General features: G+C 52.3%; 1 protein-coding gene across 2 annotated transcripts in view; it reads left to right on the top strand.

Moving 5' to 3' along the window:
• The window catches only part of MVB12B (multivesicular body subunit 12B), a 174,692-nt gene that overhangs the window by 129,709 nt on the left and 30,904 nt on the right, over positions 1 to 14,079 (top strand). For both annotated transcript variants that reach the window (XM_075560772.1, XM_075560771.1), the window contains one exon: positions 12,902 to 12,957. In XM_075560772.1, the coding sequence (XP_075416887.1) occupies positions 12,902 to 12,957 (56 nt within the window). The remainder of the gene's footprint in view (positions 1 to 12,901; positions 12,958 to 14,079) is intronic.

The raw sequence follows: 14,079 nt of genomic DNA, 5'->3' as shown, positions 1-14,079 counted from the left end.
TGCAGATGACACAGCCTTGCTTGCTGACAGTGAGGAAGACCAGAAGTACAGTGATGAAGATGACGGATTGCAGCCTTCAGTAGGGATTACAACTCAATGTAAAGGAGACCGAAATCCTCCCAATGGAACCAATAGGCAGCATCATGATACGTAGCGAAGATTGAAGTTGTCTGAGATTTTGTCTTGCTTGGATCCACAACCAGTGCTCATGGAAGCAGCGGTCAGGAGATCCAGGAGCACCGTTGGTTAGGCCAGCCTGCTGCATGAGTGTTGGAAAGCAGGGATGTTCCTCGAGGGCTCACGTGACCTCCTCTGCATGTGAAGCTGAACATTGGGTCAAGCAGGCCAACGCCGAGGTGACGTGTTCGGATTGTGGAGCTGGAGAAGAGGACTGAGAGTGCCTGGGCTGCTGAGAAAGACATACGGACCCGTCTTGGAAGAAGGGCGACCACCGGGCTCCTTGGGGGCAGGATGGCGAGACTGCTCCGTCTTACGGACTTTGGTCGTGTTGGCAGAAGAGACCAGCCCCTGGAGAAGTAGAAGGGGAGCAAGAAAGGAAGGCCTTCGATGAGATGGATTGGCAACAGTGGCTGGTGGTTTCGTACTGCTGACCTCTGGTTAGCAGCCCAACACGAAACCCCTCTATGTCACCAGGACTGCTACATGCCTCTAGACATACATGTAAGTGTGCACATATAGACAGAGACAGGACATGTGAACATATGTTACACTTACATATGAGGACCTTCAGTGTTAGTCTAGCCTCGCATTATAAGTTATTTGCTCTTCTCGATGACGCTGTCAGCTTCGCTTTGTCAGCCTGAACAGTAAATCCTGGCATCCCTCAGCGCCTGCCTCTCCTCTCACTTTCCTTCCCGGATACCTCATCTTCTCCTGTGACCCCAGCCGTCACCACACAGGTAACTCCCGCAGCCCCATTTATCTAGGAAGCTTGCCAACCAGCCGTGCATTCCTGGCCATGATGTTCCAGCCCGTGTCGCTCGGTTTCTTCCCCTGGTTGCTGCGCAGCCTCTTCAACCCACCAGCTCGGACCAGATGGACACACCAGCTTCTTCCTCTGCTTCTGCTCCACTGCCCCCCCCCCCCCCGCCCCACCATTCTCCCAGTGGTTTTTGCCAAGAGCCCCGAGTCACTCTAGAATCTCCCTCCTCCTCCCCACCCCAAAGCCAGTCACCGGGCTCTCGATCCTTCCGTCTAAATAGCCTCAGGCCGGTTCCTTTTTCCTCACTCTTCCTGACAGGAAGTCAAGCCACCAGCACCTCACACCTGATTTCCCTGCCCTGGCATCCCGCCTTGAACTTTGTTCCCTTCAGAGGTTTCTAAATGAGGACATTCCTAAAACGTAACTCTGGTGATGTTTTCTCCCGCTCAGAAGCCTTCAGTGGCTCCCCCGATGCTGTCTAGGCATTGGCGACGCTAACGGAGGCCCATTTGGCTCTGGCCCTGGGTTGTCTCCCAGCCTTATTTCTGTCCAGACTGAGGTTGATCTACAGGCGCTGGAAGTTAATTCTACTGTAATGTCATTTTTATTAAAACCATAAATGTATACAAAATAAAAGCCTATGTTTCAATACCTGCATACACATATGTAAATGCATAGGAAATTGGCTGGGACCAGGGCTGCCCTGATGGGCGCACTGGGGCCTAGAGCTTTAGGTCAGCTCTACTATCGGAATTGTTTCTTAAAGAGCTCAGACTCACTCCTTTGGGGGTAAAGTGTGTGTGAGTGCGTGCACAAGGCCAGCAGTTCAACTCCACCAGCTGTTCCTCGGGTAAAAGAGGAGGCTCTCTGCTCCATGAAGATTCACAACCTCGGAACCTCAAAGGGGCAGTTCTATTCTGCTCCGTGGGGTCCTGGTGCATCAGAATAGGCTTAATGCGCAGTGAGTTAGGCACAGTTTAATAACGTGAGGGAATGGGTTTCCAGAAAGTACAAGAGACCCTGAATGAGAAAGTGTGCTTCACTGCCTGTGGCACCCCAGTTGCATCTGATGCTTGGCCAGCGGAGGAGGCTGGCTCAGCAGTTACAGATGGTGCTTAACACGGCTGTGTAATGAAACAGCGACCAAAATGAGACTGCCTGCCTCCAGAGCTTCGGCATGGCTCCAAGCGCCCCCGTACCGTCGTTGGAAAGCTCCTTTGCTTCTGCTTTCCATTCCTTGTGTTCAAAGCCCCTTTCGGGGGGTCTTGTTCTCACGGAGGCGTTTCCTTGTGTGTACACCGAGGACAGCAGGGCTGGCTACAGTAACCCCTCGCTCCTTATCGCTTACTCATAGAGAAAAGCGCCGCCTACTTGAACTTTTATGTCTTCATTGGCCAAGGGGAAGTTGGTGGCTGCCCTCAACTGTCAAACGCTCCTGAGGTTGAGATCTTCAAGGACACATTTCTCCCAGAGGCATCAGACGTCCTTGCTCCCCTGCTGGATTTTCTCATCCATGTGAGCGGTTCAGCTGCACATGGCCAAACCTCTGTGGGCTCGCCACCTCCCTGCTCTGTAGTCTTCAGAGAACTGCCCTGCAGTTTCTGTGGGTTCTGTGGCACAGTGCCGCCAGGCCTGCGAGGAGGAGGAGGAGGAGGAGGAGGAGGAGGAGGAGGAGGAGGCAGGGCTGGAGGACCTACCGTTTCTCTCAGGATGCACAGGACTGGGGAGGGGAAGTGGGTCACAGGACTGCCTTTCAAAAGCAGAGGCTTCCAATTGGTCCATTCCAGTTCAAACCCCCTACTGAGAATTTGCATTTCTACCCCTAGATATACTGAATCAGAATTTGCATTTTAACAAGATGGTGAACTGTAATGAACCGGTTCAGAACCCCGCTTTAAAGGAGCAATTGTTGTCAAGTGTTCTGTAGGAAGAAGGTGGGGCAGAGGGAGAGAAATGAGCACGCGCGCGCGTGTGTGTGTGTGTGTGTGTGTGTGTGTAAAAAGCGGCTTTCTAATCCTGGTGCCAAACAGAACCTCCGAGAATACTTGTCCGTGGTCCAAGGCACCTTTATTTTGAAGTCTTTCCCCTGCTCTGACCTGGGCGAGTGACCTCCTGATACCCAGGGGCAATGTTCTTCACTTTGTTTTTTGGACTGTTTTCCAGGGCATGTTAAGCCCATGCGAGCCAAACTTGACCTGTAACCCCAGAGATGGCAAGAGCGAGCTGTAATCTGGGTGACAACGCGCTAGCCCTCAGCAAGCCTGGCTTCCACACCCCTGCCAGCCTTCTGGTTGGGACTCAGGACAGCCCAGGGCTTGGGTGACTTCAGGCAGACGCACTTCCCTTTTCCCTTTGAAGCAATATAAAAGCATAAACGGACCTACCGTGGAAGGGGTTGTCCTCTAGGGTTTCGACAGGAATAGCAGCAGCAGTTATGGCGCAGGGAGCTTGTACCCTGGATGTGTTACATTCTTGTCTCATTTCAACTCCCGAGCAATCCCAGGAGCCACGGCGTTCCCGGAGAGCCTGCCGTGGGCAAGGCCCCCATCCCGTCTCCTGTTTCCTGTCAACAGTGTACAGTGCAGACTTGAGTAGCCTGATTGTTTTGTTTGTTTGCTTGTTTTTTTATTAAAAGATCATCTTATTGGGGCTCTAGCAGCTCTTATAACAGCCCATACATCAATTGTTTCAAGCATATTTGTACATATGTTGCCATCATTATTTTCTAAACATTTATTTTCTATGGAGACCTTGGTATCAGCTCCTCTTTATTCCCTCCCCCCTGACCCCTTGATAAATTATTACTATTTTCACATATTTACGCCAACACTTTCTCCCTTCCCTTCCCTCACAGCTTCTGTTGTTCATCCCTGATTGGGGGGGGGGGGTTCCTCCTTCCCCTCTTCTCCCTACCTTCCCCCTGCCCTCCTGGTATTGTTACTCCCATTCCTATTCCTGGATTCCATGTGTGTCGTGAGCGCTTATGTGCACCTGTGCACATGCCCTGGTCTACCCACAGTGAAAGGCAGGCCTGGGGTCATGATAGTGGGGAGTGAGGAAGCCTCAGGGAACCAGAGAAATGTCATGTGTTTCTTTAGAGCTATACTGTATCCTGGTTGACTCATTCCTTCCTTGTGACCCTTCTGAGAGGGGATGTCCCATTATCTATAGGTGGGTTTGGGGTCTCTGCTCCAACCCCCCCTCATTCTCAACAATATGGATTTTTTGTTTGTTTGTTTGTTTTGGGTCTTCTGATGCCTTTTAGCTGATCCGGTCCACACCTTATGATCGCACAGATGGGTGGGCTTCTTCCATGTGGGCTTGTTGCTTCTCTGCTAGATGGCTGCTTGTTTAACTTCAAGTCTTTAAGACCCCAGACACTATATCTCTTGATAGCCGGGCACGATCAGCTTTCTTCACCACATTAGCTTATGCACACATTTTGTCTGAAGCCATCGTGCCGGGAGGGTGAGCATCACGGAATGTCACATTAGAACAGTGTTCTTGTGTTGAGGGAGAGCTTGAGCAGAGGCCTGAAGTCCATCCACTTCCTCAGTATATTGCCATATAAATAGATGTACTTAGGCCAATACCTCTACTTTCATGAATTATTGTATTTCCATATGGACACACCTATGCTTAGTCCTCTATCCATAGCTTTGCTTCCTAGATCTTTCCTCTGTTTCCTTTCACCTTCCTCCTGCCCCACCACCATGCTCACCCTTCTTCTGCCTCTCAGTACTTCCTCTCAGCTACACTGCTATTTCCCAGAGTAGCCTTATGTTTTAACCACCGAAAATCTGACTTGGAGGTGACGTCACCTGCCAAGAGCCCTGCTTGAATGCATGGCCGAGCCTGGTGGTGTGGTACTTCTGGGCCATCTGACCTCAGGGCAGGGTTCCCCAACCTCCCATGGGTGGGACTGGGGGTGTGGGGCAGGGGGTGGGTGGGGGTAAGCACTGTGGCTGAAAAACCACAGCTTTTGGCTTATGAATAGCATGGCAAAACAGATGGCCCTGGGGATCTAGCCAGAGGTGTTGGCCTTGTGTAAGCTCAATTGGAATGTCACCAAGAAGACAGCTCTGGGGGTTTCGGCAAACACCTTCCAAGGAATCCCCCCAAAGCGAATTTGCCAGAAAAGCCGGGCAAGCTCTGTGGCTTGGTTTGAAAATGAGTTTTGAGACGTGGTTGCATGGTCTTGAGTCATTGGCATTCTTCCCGTCACAAATTGGAAAGGACCATTGGAGCACAGCAGGAACGGGGAGGCCAGGGCCCAGGGGTCACTGCTGAGTTACAGCTCTGAGCCCCGGGCATGTACACCGAATTAAAGGCCTCCCACTACTCCAACTGCATTTAATTTTATTCTGAAATTTTCTACCTGCCAATAAGCCACGTGGCCCACCATACTCTCCTCAAGGACTTTTGAAAGTCAAGTTCACTGAACACCGTTTGAGGATGTTATACTGGTAACCACCAAAGTCCTGGTAATGAGGTCATTTGTAGGGGTTTTTATTAAACCACACGACTTTATGACTCTATCAAACAGGTTGCCATTCATACATAAGTTGATTCAAGTATGCCCTCCCCTTTCTGTTCATTGAGATATCTGTGAAAGAAGGGAGGTGGTGGCCCTGGGCTACCGTGGATATTCCAAGGATGCTCCTGGGTCTGGTGCCCTTGGACCTGGGCTGGTAGCCGCTGGGTGATGAGCCCTCAGGCATCGTGTGTGTGGGTTGGGGGGGGGGGGCAGAATCATGGGAGGGCTCTGGGGGATTGCCTTGGCAAGTGAAATTATAGTTCCCAGGCAAAGGGAGGACACAAGAGCTGTAATCTCCTCCTGTTGCCAGGCAATGTTCTACAGATTCATGGCTGAGCTGTCTGCACAAGCAGGAGTCCCATTTTATGTCCAAACAAATGCAGCGTGCAAATTGGACTGCTTCCCGAAGAACAGCAGAGGCAGGTACTCGGGTCACTTGGCAGCCTTCCCCCCACTTTTTTCTTTAAAATAGGGGGTGGGATTAATACAGCAGCGGATTAGAGCTTTATTTGTTTAAACCGTGCAGGATCTGTAAGCATTCACAATCCTCTTGACTTGTAGAGCCGGATTGTCAAAAGAACAGCTGAATGAGCTCATTGTTTCCTGGGTTTTTTCTTTAATGTATTTTCCAAACAGTCTGGTGACAGGCCTGACACACTGATTCCTATGTACTCGCACTTCAGTCTGGGATTACAGCATTAATAACAGAGTTCCATGCATCATGCCATTTTTAAGCATGATCGTTATGATAAAGGGCATATACTTAATTACAGGCCTGCTTAATTACAGCTCTGTTGAAGCTCGTTTGTTTAGGAGAATGCTAATTGCGCTACAGAGCCCACAGCACATCCTTGCTTTCATCTGCTCTACGTTGTCACGTATCAGCATTTTATTAAAATTGCCACGGAAAAAGAAGAAAGACCTGACCTCATACTGGGAGCAACTGTGCCTGGCCGGCCAATGGCCCGTGGTCAGAGCTCGGGCTCTGTGTACGGGGTGGGCAGGGGTCGGGGAGAGGTCCCGGTCCTGAATGTTCCTGTCTCATAGCAGCCCATTCTGCAGACCAGGTAACCTAGGCTCAGAGATGGAGGTGGCCCATAGGCATCCATCGCCCGCTGAGTGGGAATTAAAGCTCAGCTCTAATCAACTCCTGGGCCTTTCCGTTTCCCGCCACACCCCACTGCCATGCTGCCACAGCCAGATCGGGCCTGAAGCCTGGCTCATTTGGGGGATCAAGCTACATAAGCAACCCCTAAGTCCCACTTGCCTTAGAGTCAGCGTGTGTGTGTGTGTGTGTGTGTGTGTGTGTGTGTGTGTGACAGTCTGCATGACCATGTCCACAGCTTCTACGTGCACAGTTCGGTGACACTGATGACGCCCCCCGCCCATGCATTCCTGGCCTCGCATCATGCTCCGCACAGTGAGTGCCCCCACCGATCTCAAACCCGCTGCCCCAAAGCGTCCCGCCTAACCTTTGAGTTGGCATTGTCGCTTTGATCTCGAAGAGATCATTCTTTACAAAGAGTGCTGCAAGCAGACATATTTTACTAATGAAAAGTAGCTGGGGTCTGGCCCAACAAAGACTTCAAACCAAAAAAAGCCCCTCACTGCCATCGAGTTGATGCCCACTCACACTGAGGACACTCATACTATAGGACAGAGAAAACTGCCTCTGAGTGTTCCAGTCTGGAGAAGCCCCGGTTTCCTCCCTCGGAGCAGCTGGTGGTTTCCAATTGCAGACCTTAAGGATGGCAGCCCGAGGCATACCCACTGTGCCACCAGGGCTCCTGACAAGGGCTTCAGGGGATTGTGTTTAAGGTGAAATGTTTAAAGATTAGTTCAGGGCCATAGTTTGGGGGGTTCGTCCAGCCTCAAAGGCTCTACAAAGTCTGGATTCTGTTGTCCTCACTCTCTTTCAGGCCAGCGCTCGGGCAGAAGCTCCATTCTCGCTCACTCTTGGAGGGGTCTTCTTTAGGTCCAACTAGGACCCGAGGGGTCCAGAGAGGGGGCCGCTGGGGCCGCTGATGGTACAAACCCACCAGCCACTCTGCAGGAGGAAGCTATGTCTCAGCTTCTGTACACATTGCCAGTCTTGGAACGAACCCTATAGAGCAAGTCTCTTCTGACCTGCAGGATTGCTATGAGCCAGTATCAACTCAGTAGCAACAGGTGTTTGGTGTTTTGAGGGGTTTTGGTTTGGTGCTAATGAGGAAAGAAAATGGGCCCCATCCTTACTTCCAGGTTGTGAGCATAGACGGGGCAAGCTGTGTCACTGTGAGAGCCCATGTTCAAACCCCAGGTTGGTGGGAGGGCAATGACTTGGACTCGGCATTAGACTCAATACGAAATCGCACCGTCACTTGGCTGTCAAAGGCAGGAGCGGGCACAAAACACAGGCCGCTGCTAGGAAAAGGAAGAATAGAAGGAAACATAGCCACCCGTGAGAAGCCAGGACAGAAACGATTTATAAACAACCTCTTCGGGAACATGTGAAGTACGTGTGCCATTGATGTCAAGAACTGTTTGTTGAACCCAAGCAAGCAGAGTGCAAATAGATGTTGTCGACGGGGACGGGCAGCCCACAGATCAGCTTTCTAACCAGCACACCTCCACCACTTCCCCAGCAAGTTGGCTGTTGGCCTGGGCCCTTGTTGCCCCTCCGCTTGTTCTCCTTCCTGCTGGAGCAGAGTCGGCCCCCTGTATCTCCCCTGGAGAAGACAGTCTTCCCTCTGCGTGGCCGATCCAATCCCTCGTGCTGTGACAGCTCTGGAAACATTTGAGTATCTCATCTGACATTTAATTGGGTTCACCTTCAAGTCTTCTCTCCCCTGGTCCAGGTCCCCTCTCTTGCTGTATCGGGCACAGTGCTAGGCTCTTGGGGGTGCAGCATGACGGGATGATGAACAGAAGGCTGGATCATACCTTCCTGGAGCATCCAGCCTGCTGGCCTCTCCTTTTGCTCGTGTGTTCTTCTCCAGAAAGGTCTCCATGCCAGCCCGGTGCTCCTCACTGGGACTCCCTTTAGTCTACCCTGGATGACCCTCTGCGAAGGCAGTCGTGGCGGTGAGCACTGCACCCGAGCTCAGAGAAGCTTATCCTGGGCATCAGGACTGGCCGCCTCTAGCTCACCATGGCTCCTTCCCTCACCCATGATGCTGAAAGGTCAAATCATATTATTGGATTATTCAACTACCACTTCCAAGTCTTTGTATCTTCTTTTATCCACACATCTTTCATTTCATCTAATAGAGTACATGTTTTGAACCTAGAACACAGGGCTTTATTTTGGCCTCCAATAAATTCCATGTGTCAAACTTAACCCCCAGCCCCAAATTGGTGAGATCATCATCCAGCTTGTAGGCGGCCCTCCAAGCCCTCCATCAGCCAAGGAGTCTGTTACCTGCTACGCGTGCTTCCCAGATCTTCCCGCCAGTCCTTTGATACAGTCCTGGGAACCTCCAGAGAGTCCTCCCTGAGTCAACAGCAATCTGCTAATCATCTTCCTGAGCATCTCGTCCATTCATTCACGAGTTCGCCTGATGGCCATGATTCAGCCATTATTGACCCATATCGTCCATGTGGATAGCGTGAGAAATTCTGTCAAATGTCGTCTGGCTACTATAATCTTGGTTGCACCACAGCTTTTTGGAATAAAGAACAATGTAGTCAGAAGATTATCTGTGTGGCAAACGCTTACTGACTCCTGATGATTCCTGCTCCCGTTTGAAGGGACTCCCAGTGTTGAAGAGCAGCTCGTCCATGATGAGAAACCCCTGCCTCCCAAGACTTCAGCCCAAAGACGTCCATCCACTCATCTCTCTTTCCCCTGAATTTGTTCAAACCTGTTTTCTACACACACAACTGGGCCCAGCATCCAATCAAGAATCTCATCCCAAGGTTCTATCGATCACTTCACCAGAAACCACCTTCACATGACTGGGCTTAACTAAGACTGCAAGCATTCTCTCCGTCACCCCTCCACTGCTAAGCGCAGTCAGGAGGGCTAGGGCCCCCAGCAGGTCCTGAAGGCCACCCTCGGCGCTGTCTCTTGCTCGTCCGTCTCGGGAGTGCAGCTGCCCTATGTTCTCCAGAGGGGCTGAAGTACTCCCGCGAGAGGGTGTTGGTCACCATATCTTCTCAGAAGCCCCAAATACTAAGGAGATCTTTCACGCAGCAAAGGCAGGAAGAGTCGTGAATAACCAATGGCGTCCATGTGTGTGTGTGTGTGTGTGTGTGTGTGTTCTGAAGATGTGCTTATTGAAATTCCCAAGGCACCATGTAAGTGTCCTGTGGTTGGGGGCAGGGGAAAGGGGGAAAGAGGCCTCTGATATGGACCTGCCTTTTGTCTAATGGTCAGAGAGAAGTCGTGAGCAGGTGGGCGTAAGTGTGTGCAAAGAGCAGAATGTGATAAGGGCCATGGCAGAGGTGACCATATGGGGCTGTGGGAATTCAGAGAACAGGTCAAGTGGGCTATGTTTGCCATCGGGCACGCAGTCTCAGATGGCCAGGAGGAGGATGGGGCATTCACATTAAGTGAGATGATAGTGTGTCTGATAGTGTTTTTATTCACACCCATATTTCTTGGTCCATGTGTTTCATCAAGTAGAGGTGACTTAGGGAAGTCATGGTAATGGTAGTCTGAAGCATAAAGGGCCGTGGTAGAGGTTCCACAGACACAGTAAAAAGCAGATTTGTTCTAAGAATTTCGATCCCTACCTAATAGAAGGGGCAAGTTTTCGAGAGTCACTGCTTCCTGCCGGTGTGGCCTCTGTCAGCTCCAGACCGTCTCCAAGTCCCTGCTTCCTGGTCAGAAAGTCTGTGAGTGCTTGGCTCAGTGGCCCCAGGAGGGTCTGCAGGTCTATGTGCTGTGGCAGCTGGTGTGGTGGGGCGCAGCCTGTCGGGAAGGGGATCGTGCTCTGGAAGGATCCTGAGCAGGACTCGCTTCTCCATCTCTTGTGCCTCTCCAGGATCCTCTGTTCATTGATCCCGCACCCCGCCTCCCCCAGTCAGTGAGCACGCATGACTAGTGCTCAGAGACGTCAGTAGTGTGTTTGAGGCTGAGATAAGATCATGTGGGACTTACTTCCTCCTCTCTAGGAAATTCTCACACTGCTATCAATCCTTGGCCTGTTATCTTCTGCACAGTTCACGACAGGTTGCAGGGGACACCACGATGGGAAAGGGCCTCTGACCACAGCTGGCTCCATCAAAGCCAGGTGGTCAAGTTTTGGGCAGTGGCCATCTAAGGAGAAAGAGAAGCTTCCAGGGCAGCAGCTGGAGCCAGCTGAGCCTCGTCTTTTGCTTCAAGCTTGCAATATTTTTTCTCAGAAATAAATTATGAATGTAGCTCAAAGTGAACCATTTGGCTCATCTTGCTGATAACAGAGGATTTCTACCAAATGTCTTTTCTTTCCCTTTCTTAATTTTTTTCCCTTTGCCCCTGCTTTTGCTTCTGCCTCTGCCTCCCCCCCACCCCCACCCCACTCCACCCTGCTTAGGACTAAAAATACTTTCCACCCATTACATTCCAGAGAAGCCTCCACATTAGAAGTCCTTCAGGGAAGCAAAGAAGGCCATTTCCCAGTGAACTCACACACCAGGGCTTCCAATCTGCTCACTTGACTTCTTCCAAAAGCCACAATTTTCCAGAAAACCACCATCCTCCAGGAAGTCCCTGGGTGAGGCCAACAGGGAAGCACTTAGCTACTAACTGTGAGTTTGGAGGCTGTCCTGTACCTGGAGGTGCCTAGGAAGAAAGGGCTGGCAGTCTGCTTGCGAGCAATCTTCCACTGAACACCCTGTGAAGCACAGCTCTTCTCTGACACATCAGAGGCACCTGAGTGAGAATGAAGAGCACCTGGTTTGGTTGTATTATCACCCACAGGATGAGATTCCCACCACTGACCGCTGGCCTCTAGGTACCAGCCTAAGTAGCCGGGACCAGAGTGGCCAAGGTTGGCTTTGCTCATTCCTGACGTGGCTCAGACCTAGGACTCAGCCTCATGGCCTAGAGAGTTACATGTTGGGCTGCTAACCTCTAGGTCAGCAGTTTGAAACCACCAGTCACTTGGAGGGAGAAAAACAAGGCTTTCTACTCCAGTAAAGAATTGCAGTGTGGAAACCCACAGGGGCAGTTCTGCTCTGCCCTAGAGTAGCACTGTGATTCAGAACTTACTTCCCAGCAGTGACTTTTGATGAGAAGCAGCCAGACACCAGGAGGCAAGGCTTCCCATCTTAGGAGCCAATGCTCTGCCTTGTGTCTTGTCAAACATGGCCCACTCTCCAAGGTGCTGGGGTCCCACCATGGAGTGTGGCATTGGACTGGCTCTCATATCATCCTTAACCGAAGGTGTTCGTCCCGGGAAAGTGAGCAGAGCGGAGCCACAATCTGGCTGTGCCCACACCGTGCCCTTGATGAGGATGACCAGAGGACACCTTTGGGAGCGGGAAGGGGTTGTGAAGTGGAAGATGGTTTGTTCTGTTTTTCCCACATCTCGTGGCTACCTATTGGACCCTGGGCTTGTCACATGATTTCATATGTAGTCGTTTCCATACCCTTTGTCCCCATGTTTCCTGTTTAGACCAGTGAGCCCTGGAAGCCACCCTGAAGCTCCAGGGCTGAGTGAATGAGAGTCAAGAGCATGGCTAGGCAGGTGCTGCAAACACCGGCTAGCTCTCAGACATTCTCAGTGTGAACAGTGCCCCCTGGATCTGAAGTCACAGCTGAGAATCAAACCCAATCTGTGTGACTCCATACGTTACTCCTCCCTTCCAGGTAGAATTGTCCCCATAGACCAGACTAACCTTAGCTTTGCTGTTAACTGCCATCAAGGTTACCATGACTCACAGTGACTCCATGCTCAGCCCTGTGATCAGTTGTGGATAGGACTGTTGTCATCTGTAGAGTTTTCATTGGCTGGTTTCTGGAAGCAGGTCTCCAGGCCTTTCTTCTGAGCCTGTCTTAGTCCCCACTGAAACCTGTTCGGCTTCACGGCAAGTCTCCAGGAACAGACAGTGGTCGTTGCACATGACAGACGTTGTCCAGGAATCAAACCTGGGTCTCCTATGTGAAAGGCAAGAGTTCCACCACGGAACCACTGCGCCCACAGCTAGCCTCTGCCAACTGTCTAGCGAGCCCCCTTTCTGCCTACATCCTCCCTGTTCACTCTGCCTGTGCTGTGCCCCTGTCTCAGCCTCTCCTTGATTCCCACTGCTCAATCATCTGAATCCCGGCTCCTTGGCACGAGCTCTGGGCCTCCTCACCACTCCCAAAGCTCCCTTCTGCTTACCCACCTGCTGTTGAGGGACATGCAGGGCAGCTCTCCGCCTTGCCCTGTCCAGGCTGTGCCCTAGGTGCCGAGGGCTGCCGTGAGCGCACACCCATGTGTCTTCAATGCCCTGTTCTCTTCTCTCTCTTGCAGCAATGGATGGTGTACCGTTTATGATCTCAGAGAAGTTTTCTTGCGTTCCAGAAAGTGTAAGTTGAAGCATGTTGCCCTTCCCGCCGCCATCCCAGCCCCTTCCCTTGTGATTTTCCCTGCAAGCCGGGCCCACCTCCACCTTCCAGTGACTGCCAACCAACGGGTGGGGGTGGAGTGGGCGTCTTCAGCCAGTGTGGCACCTCGTAGGGGCTTGAGAGGGGAGAGGAAAACTGAGTGAGGGTTGGGAGAAGAGCGAGACAGACTAACAGACAAGCCCCGACCTGGCTGAGCGGCTTGATTTCAGACCTGATGGCATTGGACTGAGTCCCAGGGGTTTTCCATGGCCTCCTTCTCTGGCTTGTATTTCCCGATGGCAGTATAGGCAGACCCGAGCCTGCCTGGGCGCCTGGCGCCATTGCTGCGTTCCTGCGCAGGCAGCACACAGGTGGGGGGGGGTGTCTCCCCCACTGAGAGGAGCGCAGCCCCGAGCTAGCTGTCTGTGGCACGGGTGCCGGGTGCTGCTGAGGGGCTATGCATGCAGTGGGGGGACCTGCTGGGGGCCTGCTCTCTGCCCCCAGCACAGCAGGCCAGCGGCCCCCTCCTCAGCCCTCCAGACCCGGGCTGGGCGGCTCAGCAGACTTGCTCCTGGCTTTCATCCTCTCGGAGAAGTTTGCTAATCATGTGAAGGCCCAGCTTGGGCATCGTCCGTGTTTTTCTTGGAGCCAGCGTAGAGGCGCCGGCTCGCGATTCGACCTGCTCTGTAGTTCCCATCCCCATGAACTATAATAGGCCTCCTCGGAACCCTCTGGTAAGCAGCTTAATCTTGAAAAATGCTTGTGACGCGACATGCGGAGCGTGAGTAACTTCAGCAGGCTTCCCTGGCCGCGTTGCCATGGCGACGCTGGCGCCTCTCCCGCCCGCTCCCTCGCCGAGGCTGCGGTGTCCTGCGTCCCAGTTCCAATCGGGAAAGTTTAGTGGGGTCGTTAGAGCCTAATGACACAACAGCTGGGCCTCTGCTGGATCCCGGGCAGCGCGGCCGAGTGGGCAGGCGGCCGCGGAGCCCCCGCCACTCGGCCTGGCAGCGCGGAGAGCGCCAACCTGTTTTGTGGCTGCTGGCAGATCAGCTCCAGGAGCTTGTGTCTGATTCGTGGCCCCGTCCCAAGATTGCTCTTGCGGAC

Source organism: Tenrec ecaudatus, chromosome 10, assembly GCF_050624435.1.
Source record: "Tenrec ecaudatus isolate mTenEca1 chromosome 10, mTenEca1.hap1, whole genome shotgun sequence".
Classification (NCBI taxonomy): domain Eukaryota; kingdom Metazoa; phylum Chordata; class Mammalia; order Afrosoricida; family Tenrecidae; genus Tenrec; species Tenrec ecaudatus.
The sequence above is the reverse complement of the archived record's forward strand: the minus strand, read 5'-3'. Positions and strand labels throughout refer to the sequence as shown.